This window comes from Malaya genurostris, chromosome 3 (assembly GCF_030247185.1).
Source record: "Malaya genurostris strain Urasoe2022 chromosome 3, Malgen_1.1, whole genome shotgun sequence".
NCBI lineage: Eukaryota > Metazoa > Arthropoda > Insecta > Diptera > Culicidae > Malaya > Malaya genurostris.
The window spans coordinates 142,337,967-142,353,593 of record NC_080572.1 but is presented as its reverse complement, the minus strand read 5'-3'; the positions used below and the strand labels follow the sequence as shown (position 1 = coordinate 142,353,593).

The 15,627-nt window shown below is 37.9% G+C and overlaps 1 protein-coding gene across 3 annotated transcripts in view; it reads left to right on the top strand.

Annotated features, from left to right (window-relative positions):
* The window catches only part of LOC131435451 (IDLSRF-like peptide), a 303,940-nt gene that overhangs the window by 113,723 nt on the left and 174,590 nt on the right, over nucleotides 1-15,627 (top strand). For all 3 annotated transcript variants that reach the window (XM_058603347.1, XM_058603348.1, XM_058603349.1), the window contains exons 2-3: nucleotides 10,079-10,207; nucleotides 10,271-10,469. In XM_058603347.1, the coding sequence (XP_058459330.1) occupies nucleotides 10,079-10,207; nucleotides 10,271-10,469 (328 nt within the window). The remainder of the gene's footprint in view (nucleotides 1-10,078; nucleotides 10,208-10,270; nucleotides 10,470-15,627) is intronic.

The following is a 15,627-nucleotide window of genomic DNA, read 5'->3' as shown; positions in this document are numbered from 1 at the left end:
TAATATTTTACCAATAACATACTTATGTGATGTTCAAACTTTGCTATTCGTACTTGATAATCTGCATACAAGCCTTGGTCAAAGACGGATTCTTTTTTTATATTATTTGGTTATAATGTCTACTTTATCGCGTAATGTCTACTATATCTTTTCATTTCATATCTTTTGAGAGAGACGAAAGATATGAAATGAAAAGACGGATAGGTATTCTACATCTACCTGGCAAAAAGGAATCATCTTCCGAGAATTTGATTTTCAACCGAGATCTACATTTCAATTTCAACATCCATTATAATGAAGGTTCTGATACAATAACAATAACGACCCCGTTTTCTGCTACTATCTCACAAGACGACACTACCCGGCACTCTCCATTGGCTCAGAATATTATCACTTCAAGCAACCGTAACAATCACTTGAACCGATCATTTACAGTATACTATCAGAACGTCCGTGGCCTACGCACTAAAACAATGGAGCTTTTTTCGACCCTCTCTGCTTCCGACTATGACGTGATAGTATTTACAGAAACATGGCTTAATAAAAATACACTCGATACAGAACTAACCGACCAGTATACCATCTATCGAACCGACCGTAATAATCTCACTAGCCGTTATCTTCGTGGTGGCGGTGTTCTGATAGGAATCAAAAAAGACATCCAGAGTAGTATTGTGACCGTTTCTGCAGCGACCGTCTAGAGCAAACAGCTGTTCACATCACATGCGGGAGAGCTTCTCTCGTCATTTGTGCAATATATCTTCCACCAAACTCGGATATCTCTCTTTACGAGCAACATGCAGTTTGTGTGAATGAAATAATTAGAAAATTTGCTGGCCGTGATAGGGTTATAGTTTTGGGTGACTATAATCTTCCGCTGCTACACTGGAGCTTCGACGATGAAGTCGGTTGCCTACTACCTAGCAATGCAGCTTCAGAACAAGAAATTTTATTCGTTGAAATGATGATCGCTTCTGGTTTGCAACGGATAAATTATTTGACAAATCAGAATGGTAAACTGCTTGACCTAGCATTCGTTAGCTGGGCCAGTGATTGTGAAGTTTTTGTACCCTCTTCGTCTCTATTGAGATTGGATCGCCATCATCCTCCCTTCGTATTAAAAATAGAAGTCTCACTTTCTTCGCATGTGGATGTCGAGGAAGACACGCTTCACGATTTCAATCGGTGTGACTACCATAAATTAAATGCGGAAATTTCACGTATAAATTGGGTTGATATACTGACGCATGGAACATTAGATGAAGCAGTTGAAAAGTTTTACCGTAAGATAGATTCTATTTTTCAACACCTCGTTCCTCGGAAACGACATATACGTCACTCAAATAACAAACGACCTTGGTGGAACAGTGAGCTTCGCAACCTTCGGAACCGCCTAAGGAAGGCTCGGAAACGGTTTTTTCGGGCAAAATGTGAAAATGATAAATTGCTCGTGCGAGATTTGGAACGTCACACACTGGTTCGAATCAATAAAAACGTGGACATAAATCAGTAGCTGCCAAACCATTCTTTTAATGCATATAGTTGCTTTGAAGAAATTATTTACAAATATATACCATAACTTTTTTTTCTGAAGAGATAGAAATTTTTTTTCTTCTACAAAGTTTTAGAACTATTAAAAATAATTTACTTTGTCAAATATACCAAAAGTCTAGGTCGCACCGTTTCGGATATACAAAGCGTTTTTATGGCAACCCCCTTAAAATCAGTTTTTTATTCATAAATTGTTTCGAGTTATTTTGTTATGCATACTTTGTTTGGAATAATTGTAGAATTTATAAAATCGCATATTTTTGTTGAAGATAGTGCATAGGTTTGTTCTTTCCGGGCAAAGTTATGCAACATTTTACCTTTTTTTTACCTAGGATAAAACCTTGCACCGAAGCGAAATATGCAACTTTATGCAACTGATTTTTATAAAATTTGTAGGAAAAGATGTGCCCAATATCATAAAAAAAAATCTAAGTGGAACTCGGTGGAACTTTTTTTTAGGTCTCTTCAAAGTTAGTTTTAATTACTGAATTATGGCAACCCCCTTAAAACTAGTTTTCTAGTCATAACTTGTTTCGTGTTATTTATTTATGCATACTTCGTTTGGAATAATTGTAGAAAATATAGAATTTCATAATTTTGTAGAAGCTAATGCATAAGTTTATTCTTTTCTGGAAAATTTATGCATAATTTTACCTTTTTTTACCTAGGAAACCTTGTGCCGAAGCGAAATATGCAACTTAATGCAGCAAACTTTAATAATACTTATAGGAGAACATGTACCTTATCCAATTTATTTTCCAATGAGAATATCTTGAGTACTCTTCGTGTGACTCATTTTCACCATGGCCATGCTGAAACCATGAATGGTTAAGAAAGAGAGGGCGCCACGCGTCTGCTATTTCTGTAACTCACTTTTGCAGTGAGCGTCGCCCGATCAACATCTCGTCTTAAAAATCGTGTTGCTTCGCGATAACTCAATTTATTTACACGTTTAAACATGAAATCTCTTCGTAAAGGTTTGTACTTTAACAATACTTTATCATATTTTGTCTAGAAAACATTTTCCCTTTTTTTAAATATGTGTTGAAGTTTTGATAATTTTTCGGATTTTCAATAATTAAAACTAAATTTGAAAAGGCCTAAAATTGCATCTAGTTCCACTTAGATTTATTCTAATATTGTCAATTGTAAAAAGTAACAAAATAAAAATCGCAACAATTTGCTTAAGTTGCGCGTGCAAGCATGAACTTGTTTATGCGTGTTCACGCACGTCCAGACTGGTAGTCGGAAATAGGATAGAAATATCTTTCATATATTTGCATACGTGCATAGCATGTATAGTAATAATCCATGGGGTATTGCACACAAAGCCTTTTTTCAACAGCCTGTAAAATATAACAAAGATACAAAAATTCGTCCAAGGCATGAATGTACGGTTTTTCCTTAGGTTTCAAATAAGCGATTCCATAAAACAACCTTTATAGTTTATTGAATGAAAAATGTTAAAAATTAATAAACAAATAAAAAAATCCAAACTTGGGCACGAGGAAAAACAGCCGTGAAAAAACGATGACAGATGTTTTTTGTAGACTCCTAGTAGCCTCTGACCCACTGATTTCGAATATTTTTTACAAACCTATCAAAACTGGAAAGAAATTGTCACTGGAAGCAATTGATATGCTAGAACTTACAACAGAACAAGAAATTAGCGATACGGAAAACTCGGACGATAGCGTGACTGATACTGATTGATCGAATGCAATGCGACTAAGTGACATATTGTAATGATTTATTAGGTAAAATTAATTACCTAGTTGATTGATTAGGTTGTGAAAAGTATTGGGAAAAGTTACTCATTTAAATGCTAACTTTGTAGTAGATACTTAGGTACTAGAGATAAATTCTACGTAGGTAAATCCAAAAAAACTGTTTTTAAAATAAAGCGAATATCTCAAAAAATATTTTTTTTTACATTATTTATATCTTCAGCAAAAATACTTGAAATGTTTTTTTTTTTCTTTGAAATGAGATAGAAAAAAAAATTTTTCATCAAAAACAAAATTTTTTTTTTCGAAATCGAAAGCCTAACAAAAATTAAGGTGCTACTTTCAAAAGAAGCGTTATATAATTTTGTAAAACTTCTTCGAAGACACGTTAGCTCTTAAAAATCAGTGAAAGTCAGTATAGACTTGTGACCGTCTTTTTGGACCACTGTGCGCCCTCTGTTTCTTAACCATTCATGGTTTCAGCATGGCCATGGTGAAAATGAGTCACACGAGTTACTCAAGATATTCTCATTGGAAAATAAATTTGATAAGGTACATGTTCTCCTATAAGTATTATAAAAGTTTGCTGCATTAAGTTGCATATTTCGCTTCGGCACAAGGTTTTCTAGGTAAGAAGTAAAATTATGCATAAATTTTCCAGAAAAGAATAAACTTATGCATTAGCTTCTACAAAATTATGAAATTCTATATTTTGTACAATTATTCCAAACGAAGTATGCATAAAAAAATAACACGAAACAAGTTATGACTAGAAAACTAGTTTTAAGGGGGTTGCCATAATTCAGTAATTAAAACTAACTTTGAAAAGACCTAAAAAAAAAGTTCCACCGAGTTCCACTTAGATTTTTTTTAATGATATTGGGCACATCTTTTTCTACAAATTTTGTAAAAATCAGCTGCATAAAGTTGCATATTTCGCTTCGGTGCAAGGTTTTATCCTAGGTAAAAAAAGGTAAAATGTTGCATAACTTTGCCAGGAAAGAACAAACCTATGCACTATCTTCAACAAAAATATGCGATTTTATAAATTCTACAATTATTCCAAACAAAGTATGCATAACAAAATAACTCGAAACAATTTATGAATAAAAAACTGATTTTAAGGGGGTTGCCATAAAAACGCTTTGTATATCCGAAACGGTGCGACCTAGACTTTTGGTATATTTGACAAAGTAAGTAATTTCTATCTCTTCAGAAAAAAAGTTATGGTTACATTTTTTGTCAAAGTAGGCCATGAACAATTAATGATAGGATCAAATTACTCGGTATATATTTGTAAATAATTTCTTCACAGCAACTATATGCATTAAAAGAACGGTTTGGCAGCTACTGATTTATGTCCACGTTTTTATTGATTCGAACCATTGTGCGTCAGTTCGATTCACTCAATGCTTCGTGTTTTCGGATTTATATATCTCGACTGGAAAGTAACTTCAAATCTGATCCCAAACAATTTTGGTTTTATCTTCGGAATAAAACGTCTTCTCGTGGAATTCCCGAAAATGTTACGGGAATCACTCGTCTTCAGCAGCTTTGGATTCAGCTAACCTATTCGCGTCTTTCTTTCAAAGTGTGCTAAGTAATAACTCACCACCTTTGTCAGAATCGTACCTGAATAGCCTACCGATGTATAATCTGAACTTACCAGCGATTGTGTTCACGGCAAGTGAAGTGCATACTAATCTGCAACGTGTCAATGGATCAAAAGGACCAGGATCGGATGGATTGCCACCTTCATTTATAAAAGAATGCTCTTCTGCCTTAGCTTTGCCGGCTTCGCTGCTTTTCAATCGTTCCTTAGCTGAGATGTATTTTCCGGCGAAGTGGAAAGAAGCTTTAATCGTTCCGATCCATAAAACTGGTAACGTTCATGACGTCGATAACTACAGAGGCATTTCCATTCTGAGTTGCTTACCAAAACTTTTCGAACGTATGCTGTTGGAGTATCTATATCCCGCACTAAAGCACATTATTAACACTGATCAGCATGGCTTTGTCAGAAAACGATCAACAACGACTAATATGATGAGCTACGTTTCTATACCGATTGACAAACTCGAAAAACGACAACAAGTTGATGCGTTGTACGTTGATTTCTCTAAAGCTTTCGATTGTGTACCCCATCTGCTCGCAATAGAAAAATTGAGGCGTGGTGGTTTCCCCTACTGGCTGACAGATTGGATTTTTTCGTATCTCACAAATCGCATAGCCTCAGTTCGTGTAGGATCTATTATTTCTGATCCTTTCAACATTATATCAGGTATTCCCCAAGGAAGCCATCTAGGTACTGTTCGTGAATGACCTATGTAGAGAATTATCGTCGCCTAAAGTAATGTATGCAGACGATCTTAAATTGTATCGCATCATTACTAGCCTTGTGGATTGCTGTGCCTTACAAATGGACGTTGACAAAGTTATTGACTGGTGTGACAGAAATGGTATGAGTATAAACATAAAAAATGCAGTGCAATTACTTTCTCACGATCGCAATCTCCGATCGTATTTGAATACTCTATGATGGCTGTTCCACTTCAACGCGTTTCTGCTGTCAAAGATTTGGGCATCGTCCTTGATCGTAAGCTTCGTTTCACCGAACAATTATCTCTAGTTACGGCAAAGGCTTACGCAGTTTTGGGACTTATCAAACGCAACACCAGAGACTTTGATGATGTGTATTGCCTAAAGACAGTTTACGTCGCTTTAGTACGCAGTATTTTGGAATACGGAGTAATAATCTGGGCACCCTACCACAACGTCCACATCGATCGAATCGAACGAGTTAAAAAATGTTTCATTCGATTTGCACTGCGACGACTTTCATGGCAAAACCGTCTTCAATTACCTAGCTACGAAAATCGCTGCGCTTTGATTAATCTTCCTACACTACAAAACAGACGAATTTTCCTTCAGCGACTGTTTGCTCTGACTTGCTTTCAAATAACATCGACTGCCCAGCGCTTTTGGAGAGATTGCATTTTAATATTCCTGGAAAATCATTGCGGAGAACAGACTTTCTTCGACGATCAGTCCATCGCACACAGTACGGTCAAAACAATCCTATGGATGTTATTTGTCATCGCTTCAATAGTGTTTATCATTTATTTGATTTTACAATGAACAACAACGCATTTAAAATTAAAATATTTATGTTAGGTTAATGATAGTAGTTGCATAGTAATAGTCTGTGCGATAATTTTATTTTAATCGAAGACAAATTTAAATAAATATTTTCGTAGACTGGTGTCGACGAAACTTTATAATAAAACAAAATCCTTACATGGTTCGCTATAGGCGATTATAAGCCAATATATTTGGTTTCTTCTAGTTGTTGTACGGTTAGTGCTGGAGGTGGATTGTTCGTTGCTCTAATTGATAATGGTTAGAGTGGCACAAATCAATCTTCAGCATAAACGTACAGCTATCCAGACTTCTGCTAGAAGGTAAAGCTTCTATAACTTTGGTTCGAGAACCATATTTCCAAAAGGGAAACTTCTACGTTGGAAAATTGTTAAACCCAGTCTTTGTTGCCTTCAAAAAGACCGGTATGGCTAATCCACGTGAAATGCCTCGAGCATGCATACTTGCAAATAGTGCTCTCGATGTTTCTCTCATATCGGAGCTCGGGATATTTATGTTTTTTCCACTTGTTTTATGGTTTTGCCGACGATTATCATATATTGCTGACCGGTATAAGCATTGACACTATCTTTGATTTAATGCAGCAAGCCCTGCGATCTGTTGAGCAATGGTGTTGTCAGGTCGGATTATCTGTAAATCCGGGCAAAACATCAATGGTGCTTTTCACTCATCGTAGGATAATCACAGGAGCTCGTCCGTTACAGTTCTTAGATTCAGGGGTTACTGTGGTTGATCAAGTTAAATACGTCGGAGTTATTCTTGATTCAAAACTGAATTGGTCTGCTCACATTGACTTCAGGATTAAAAGAGCTTGCATGGCTTTCGGCCAATGCAGACAAGCTTTTGGAAAATCATGGGGATTCCCCAGATACATTCATTGGATCTACACAACTATTGTTAGACCAATTTTAGCATATGGTTGTCTTGTGTGATGGCAGACTCGCGACAGTTCAGTCAAAGCTAAATCATCTCCAAAGGATGGTCTTAATGGCGATGACAGGAGCATTCACGACAACTCCTACTGCTGCTCTAGAGGCGCTACTGTGCATTAAACCACTACATGTGTTCCTAAAACAAGAAGCATTATCTTGTTCATACCGTCTCAAGGTTACAGGGCATTGGAACAGTAACGCTGTAGATTATGCTACTAGCCACACTCGCTGGTGGTCTCAAATGGTTACGTGGGATGAGTATTTACTCGCTCCTAGTGACCTAACTCTCACACGCAGTTTTCCTTTCAAAACATTCAATGTGAGCTATTCTCTTCGTGAAGAATGGTTGTCTGGTTTTTTTGGAACGACAACTTGATGAACACATAGTTTGTTATACGGACGGTTTTCTGTTGAATGGTCGTGCTGGTGCTGGTGTCTACTGTAGTTCATCCACTTGGTAGATACTGTGCTGTCTCCCAAGCAGAAATCTACGCGATTCTGTTTGGAATACAATCGGCACTTCAGCAGAGAATCTGTGGTAAACGAATTTATTTTTGTTCCGACAGTCAGACAGCTTTAAAAGCACTCAATTCGATTGATTCACGGTCGAATCTAGTGATCGCATGTCAAACTCAAATTGGAGACCTTAGCATTTCAAATGCTGTTTACTTCTTATGGGTACCCGGCCATTCTGGTATTACATGAAATGAATGGGCTGATGAGTTGGCTAGAGCTGGTGCAACGAATGATTTCGTTGGTCCTGAACCAGCTTTACTACTTTCAACTAGTTGGATAAAGCACAAGATTCGTTCTTGGGCTGCCCATTTGTTCTGATTCCTGATATATCGTTTCGCCTGAGAAATTGACTACCCCAGGGTAAATTTCGAGTGCTTAAGATTAATTTCTAATTTATATAAGATGAACTCGATTGATAATGAGAAAAAGTGTATAGCTTCAACAGAAATAACAGAATGGTAGAGAAACATAACGCTATAAAAATGACTGTTCAAACACTTAAACACTGATAAGTTAATATTGTGTAACATGCTCTCTAGCAATTTAGGTATGCAACTAAGGATTGAATGGGATCGATAGTTTGGAAGATCGACGAAACAGGTTCGCCGTGCCCAACGATGTTTCGGCTGGAAATTCTTTGTAACGAACGGTAATTGGAATGCCTTTAGATTTGTTACGGCTGGTGATGTGATTCCAAAAAGAAGTTGGGTTGCGTTTCACGCTACTCTCAATACGCTGCACATAATTCCGGAATTGGTTTTAAAGTACCGATTCTTTGCATTTCGCAAACGATTTCGTAGATGCTGCAGCTCGGCGTTCCACTAGGGCTGTTTGAATTTCTTCTGTAGAGAATGTTGACGGTCAACTTTCATCAGTGCCCAGGGTGGCTTGAGTAAATCAAATATCACAGGTTCATCACAAAATCATTGATCTGCCGCAGTCGATTCGATAACAATTTAACTACTAAAACAATTTCATGCTCAGAGGATGAGTTTATTGGAAGCAGCGAGCTTTTATATTCTTCATAATTCCAGTTTTAGTGTGGTAAAATAACCTGGTAACCTATCACCACAATAACATCATTTTCAGAAGCCTGCTTAAATATCTCTTGAACACAAAACGAGTGTGTATCATACAGGGCAACATCCGAATTAGGTGAAAGATAGACAGCGCAAACGAATAAAGAAAAGAGTTTCAATTTAACTCGAACGGTAGCTTGTTCTATATGTTGGCTGTTTGCTGTTATTGAGATACTATTTACATCTCTTTTCACTCCAACTTGCACACCGCCGCCTCGCTGAATTGTGCTGGTTTAGTACGAAGACCTCTTACATCTTGATAATAAATTGTTAGCGAGAGTGATGCGGTTGCGGATATCGAACTATTGATGGATTTAGAAACGTGATCTCGTGACGGAAGCGAGAAAGTGCATGATGAAGGGCTATTATAACAAATTTCGCTGGTTTTACTTGACCATAGATCTAATCGACTCCAAATGCTTCCTTCTGAAAACCTGCGTTTATTTATTGAAACTAAGTAATACATGAACTACATGTATGGTGTTCGGATGTTAGATTGTTTTTAATTAACATATTACTGAAAATTTTACATAAATTGCTGAACATATTTTATATGGTATGGGGAAATAATTATACTGCTGCGTTAAGTACAACAAAAGATATTCACGAGTTCTACCCATTATTCCACAGGGCGAGTTTTGAAAAGGCGCCTCATAGTAATGCATGTTTACGTCAAAATCCTGGAGCAAATATATGATGGAAAAACTGCACATTGAGGGCCTCCAATGAACAATGCTTTGCATTTAAACGAGCTCATATCTTCGGTGTATTTTCTTGTAATAATATGACCTACAACATTCCTAATCCCATAAATATTCTTTCACCCAATGCATGTAAAATAATTTTTAACTTACCTCTGGGTGTACAAAGGCCATTTTGACTACATTGATATAATTAGAATCACCGTGCCCTATTTATATAACATAGAGGTAGTTCTAAGTTAAAAGTTTAGCTATAATTCGTTTGTTAAAATTTGTTGATTATATAATTTATTTCAGAAATATTAGATGTATTTTCAATATGAAGCCAACACGTTATTTACGCTAAAAATACAAATATATAGTTGAATCCACAACAACCTTCACTTGAATTTCATCTTTTCTATTTTCTATAGAGGCTTGCCATCCGTACGAACCATTCAAATGTCCTGGAGACGGTAATTGCATCTCCATTCAATATCTATGTGATGGTGCTCCCGACTGTTCAGATGGTTATGATGAAGATATGCGACTCTGCACCGCAGGTAGGTGTTGTTGGAAAAATTAACGAATGTGTACGATAGGACATTATTTTATTAACTATGCAGCAAAACGACCGCCTGTGGAAGAAACAGCCTCTTTTTTACAAAGCTTGCTAGCATCTCATGGACCCAACTATTTAGAAAAATTATTTGGCAGCAAAGCACGAGATGCATTGTCTCCATTGGGTGGCGTTGAGAAGGTTGCCATAACTTTAAGTGAATCACAAACCATTGAGGACTTCGGAGCAGCATTGCACTTGATGAGGTAACTGGAAAGCGACAAATAATAACAAATGACAAATGATAACTTTTTATCAAAAACAACAAGAGACAGTTATACGGGGATGTTGGAAAAGTACACAAATATTGTCAAAATTCATAAAAAATTGTTTTTGTCGTGAATACGACTTACTTTACTATGGGGTGCCTTTTCAAAATTTACCCTCTGAGAGAGTGATAAGTTTTTGATCGTGAATATCTCTTGTTGTATCTATCGAATCAACATAATTTTTTCTACATGCCATCGAAAATATGATCACAATTTTATGATAAAATTTTCAGTTGTGTGACATAATCTCAAATAGTTAAAAATTAAACTTTTCTGAAATGTTTGGTATAAACGAGTATCAAAGAGGATAATTCATAAGGCGCGTTTGCCTTTCTCGTATTTTGAAAGCTCATAGCTCAGTGATATGTGGAAGGATTTATATAATCTAACTACCAATAGAATCGAAAATTTTCAACTTAAACGTGTATAGCAAAAACATTGAAGTATTTCAATAGTACACTATTGAAAAACCTATCTCATTTGACCCATGTCAACACCAGCCAATCAGAACGCGTTCTGAGGAAGAGAACAAAATATCTGCTGCTGTACAACAAATTGTTCGAGAAAAATGTTCCGAAAAGTGGTGAATATCGTTGTGAGTTCCTCGATTTGGTATTTCTGAATGCTAGAAACGAATCCCTACAGCATATTGATAGTTGCTTCCAATAAATTATGCAAATCCGAAATGAAATAATCGACATTTAAATTCTGTATGCGGCTATTTTTATAGCCGTTAGGACCGCCCATTAGTGAAAAAGCTACAAACGAAATCACGTAAAAGAAGGCTCCTAACAAAAATTTAATCAGTTTGGATTCTATCGCCAATGCGAGCAGATGTGTTTTGTGCCGTTTGCAAAGCTAGTTTCGCTTCCGACAAGAGCGATTACGTCACAGCTGCCAGTCATTTCGATGGATGAAAAAGCAACGGTGGAGAGCATTACACAAAATCAGTCGTTCTAATAACTCTAAAAGTTTTCTAAAGAACTATTAGGATTTGTTGTTCGCAAATCGAAGGAAAATATCCTCAGTTTAGTGCAAATCTAGAACTGTTTGATTTGATTTTTGCACTTTTCGCTGTGTGAAATTCACAGTAATCGAGATCAAGTGAAGCCTTCTTTGTTTTTGCGAAAAATGCGGAAAAGGGGAATGCTTGCATAATTCATACAATTAATCAACTAATTGATATTCGGAAGTGTTAAGGAACATGTCAGTTGTTTTCGTATTCACGACATCCAGTTATGTCTCTGACATTACCCACTCGCCTTTTATCATGTTGAAAATGAAAGGTGCTGATCACGCCATGATCGAGGTAAATCTGCGTTTTCTTCAAATGCGGAGAAAAGGCGGTATGTTGATGAAAATGGCTCTCGTGCGATTGAGCTCGAGGTGCGTGAGAAGTGATTGTTGTAGAGTAGCCGTTTTTCACCAAACTATTTCAAATGTTACACCACACTTGACGAGAAATATTTGTTACTCTTTTCATCCTGCAGATAAAGGTATAACCTTCAAAACGTAGGCTGTTGACGAAAAAAATGTCCTCGGCATCTTCGAGCTGAAGCAGTGTGCCTTATCAAATATATTATTGAAAAAAAAATTGGTCGCACTCGCATCAAAATAGTGGTTCACTTAAATTCTAGCAAACACACATGAGAACATTGGTATTATAAACCGCACAGAGTGCAAATCGGTTCGAAACTGATTCTTATTTTTTGGGAAGGTTTTGCCTTTCTCATACCGAAAGACTATGCAGCTACTGAGAAAACTTTTGAAACAAGGCCTGGAGAGTCATTCGTATCAAAGTGTTCGATTAGCACACATGCGTTTTATAATCGACATCGGCGGAGGTGCTTATCTAAGCGAGAGCACTCGAATATAGCAGCGAGGATTGTGGATTTAACAAAGCAAGTTTTGTGCGGGTACGTCGCGTCGGAAGCAGTAGTGGACTGTTTGTTTCACTGAGCACTATTGAACAATAACATCGCATTTGTTTTGCGATCTACAAGTCCACCGGTATTTCAAGGTCACGCAAAAAGGAACGAAGGATTGAATCATCCAACAGCTTATCGTGCCATACTAGTTAAGTACTTTTGAAATAATAATTTTCTTTCTACTATTCTCTAAATTTTTTCACTTCTTTTTTTACTTTTGAAAGTGTGGGAAATTCTACTACCAATGGCGATGGAGGCGGTCTGGAGGAGGATTCCTCGTATGTGGATGAAGAAGTAGAGCGTTTAGACACGGACTGTGACTACGAGATGCCTTCAATACATGATTCCGCTCCCTCCTCTGAGAAACCAACCACTCGTCGTAAGGTTTATCAGGACGATGTTTGGGGGAGGGTCCGTGGGTGGTATACATCCGGCCCATAACAAAATCGCTTCGAGTTATGAATATTGCTCGAGATCCGACAAAGAATTACACGGCAATAAAACCTATGAACAAAGTGTCGCCAAACAAGTTGCTCGTCGTCGTGTCCGACCTGAAGCAAGCAAATCAGATTACTGCTTGTGAGCCTTTTACGAGGGAGTACCGCGTGTACGTGACGAGATATCGACGATGTGGTCCGTGACGACAACCGTAGATCTAATGTAGGACGGAGTCGGTCAGTGAAAATACTGGAGTGCAAGCAATTGCACTCCAAATCGATAGACGGTAAATTCCACCCATCAGACTTATTTCGCAGGACTTTCACCGGATCTGTGTTCCCAAATTATTTGGTAGTGGGAGGGGTTCATTTACGAGTACGCATGTATGTACCACGGATATGCACTGTTCCAATTGCAAACAGTTTGGATATAAGGCCATATTTTATTGCAATAAACCGCAATGCGGTGAATGGGGAGAGGCCCATGGAGACGATTTCTGCAGAAAGACTGCTGGAAAATGCATTTACTGCGGCGGAAGTCTTCGTAATCTCTCGGCGGGTCCAACGTACATAAAGCGGGAAGAAAACTAAAGGTCTCCATGAAGCAGCGTTTGAAACGGTCTTTCTCGGTGTTAGCACGGATGAACCGCCAGCGCATTGGCCCTTTACTAATGATCGTGTAGGCGACGACGTTAGCCGCTGTCAGCTAGGGAGAATGGCGGATGATAATGGAAAGAACCAGTAACACCACTTGAGGAAGAAGCAGTTATTCAAGCCAGAAAGGTGATGCTAGATTGATAGTTATTCTCATATTACTTGAATTATATCTACAATTAGTAGTTTTAAGAAGTACAATTTGTTGTTTCAACGCTATACTGTTGCAGTTTCTAAGCGATACTATCGCTGCATCTATGCGTGTAAGTTATTTGGAATTGAATTTAACGCGTTAAATTATGAACAACAAACTATTCTGAATAGGTGCAAAGACCACGAATTAAACTAATAACAGTTGTAATTATTCGCTTCAAACGTTCCATGAATTGAAATTTCCGACATTGATTTAAAATTTGGAAGAACACTAAATTGTAAGTTGCTATCATACTTCATTAAACCTTATACTAATAGAAACCATTCCAGCTTGAGCTGACTGAATAAAGATATTGTCTGCTGTGAGAAAGTGGTTGAATTATTATTTCCAACAAACTCAAGAATTTATGGCTATTCGATGATAAATGAGATGGAAAATGCAGACAGCAGCTGTGCTGTTTGTGGACGTTCTGACTGGGCAGAAAAAATGGTACAATGTGATAGATGCGATTGTTGGTACCATTTCACCTGCGCGGGTGTCACCGATTCGATCGAAAATCGCGATTGGACTTGTACAGCATGTCTATCGCTTGACGTGAGCAATGGACCAGAAAGCAACTCAAGACGTTCCTCAAATGCTGCGTTTGAACTACAAAAATTGAAGGAAGAACATGACATTACTAGGAAACGATTTCTGCAAGAAAAGGCTTTGGAGAAAAAGCGAATCGCTGAAGAAGAGGCAGCAGATAGGAAAAAACTCGAGGAAGAGGAAATTATGGAGAGAACTTTCTTGAAAGAGAGATATGAACTTAGGAAGTCTCTGTTCGATGCAAAAAGTGCTAGCGGAAGCGTAGTCAGCCGCAAGAGTAGCGGTCGAAAAAGCGTTGAAAAGGTGAATCGATGGTTGAAGCTGCTCTCAATAGCACAGCTGAATCTGAAAATAAGGAGGTTTCGAAACCGAATGCATCCAATGAAACTGAATCGCCAAACAACACGACAGCCAGCTCTCAAAATGATAACCCCGCATCTGTATATCAACAATCTGAACCAACCTACAGTAGTTCAGTTCCCCGGCCACCATCACCGTTTGAATACGATCCATCTAAAGCCAGCGTACAATACAAATCTCATCGTCGTGGCGCTAGGATTAAAAACGTGTTACCACCATTACCGCTTGAGTACAATCCATCGGAAGCCAGCAAACAATACGAATCTCGTTACCGTGACGCTAGGAGTAAAAACGTGTCGCCACCAGTGTTACAAAAGTCTAGCCGCAGAAATAATGTATCAAATTTGTCAGGTTTTAAAGATGTGACACATACTGGTCTATCGCCGGCGCAGATTGCAGCTCGCCGTGTTATGACGAACGGGCTCCCTGAGTTCAGTGGGAATCCAGAAGACTGGCCTGTATTTATCAGCCAATTCAATATAACGACTGAATGTTGTGGGTTCACTAATGCAGAAAATCTCATCCGATTGCAACAATGCTTAAAAGGAATGGCTCGTGACTCCGTGCGCAGTCGATTACTTCTGCCAAGCTAAGTACCACAAGTAATAGAAACACTGAAAATGCTCTATGACCGTCCTGCGTTATTAATCAATTCTATTATACAGCGAGTGCGCAATGCACCTGCTCCAAAGATGGAGAAATTACAAACGATCATAGAATTCGGTATGGAACTGCAAAGTCTATGTGATCACATTATCGCAGCGGAACAAGAAGCGCAACTAACAAACCCGTCTCTCCTTCAGGAACTGGAGGATAAACTTCCCACGCACTTGAAACTCCAGCTTTACCGATTTTATGTCACACCTTGTTCTGGCAGCGAGTCAAATAACATCACTATCTGATCGCAAGGTCGAACGCAATCGGGTAGAAAGAGATCACAAAACGAAGCAACAAAACAGTAACTTTCTTAATAC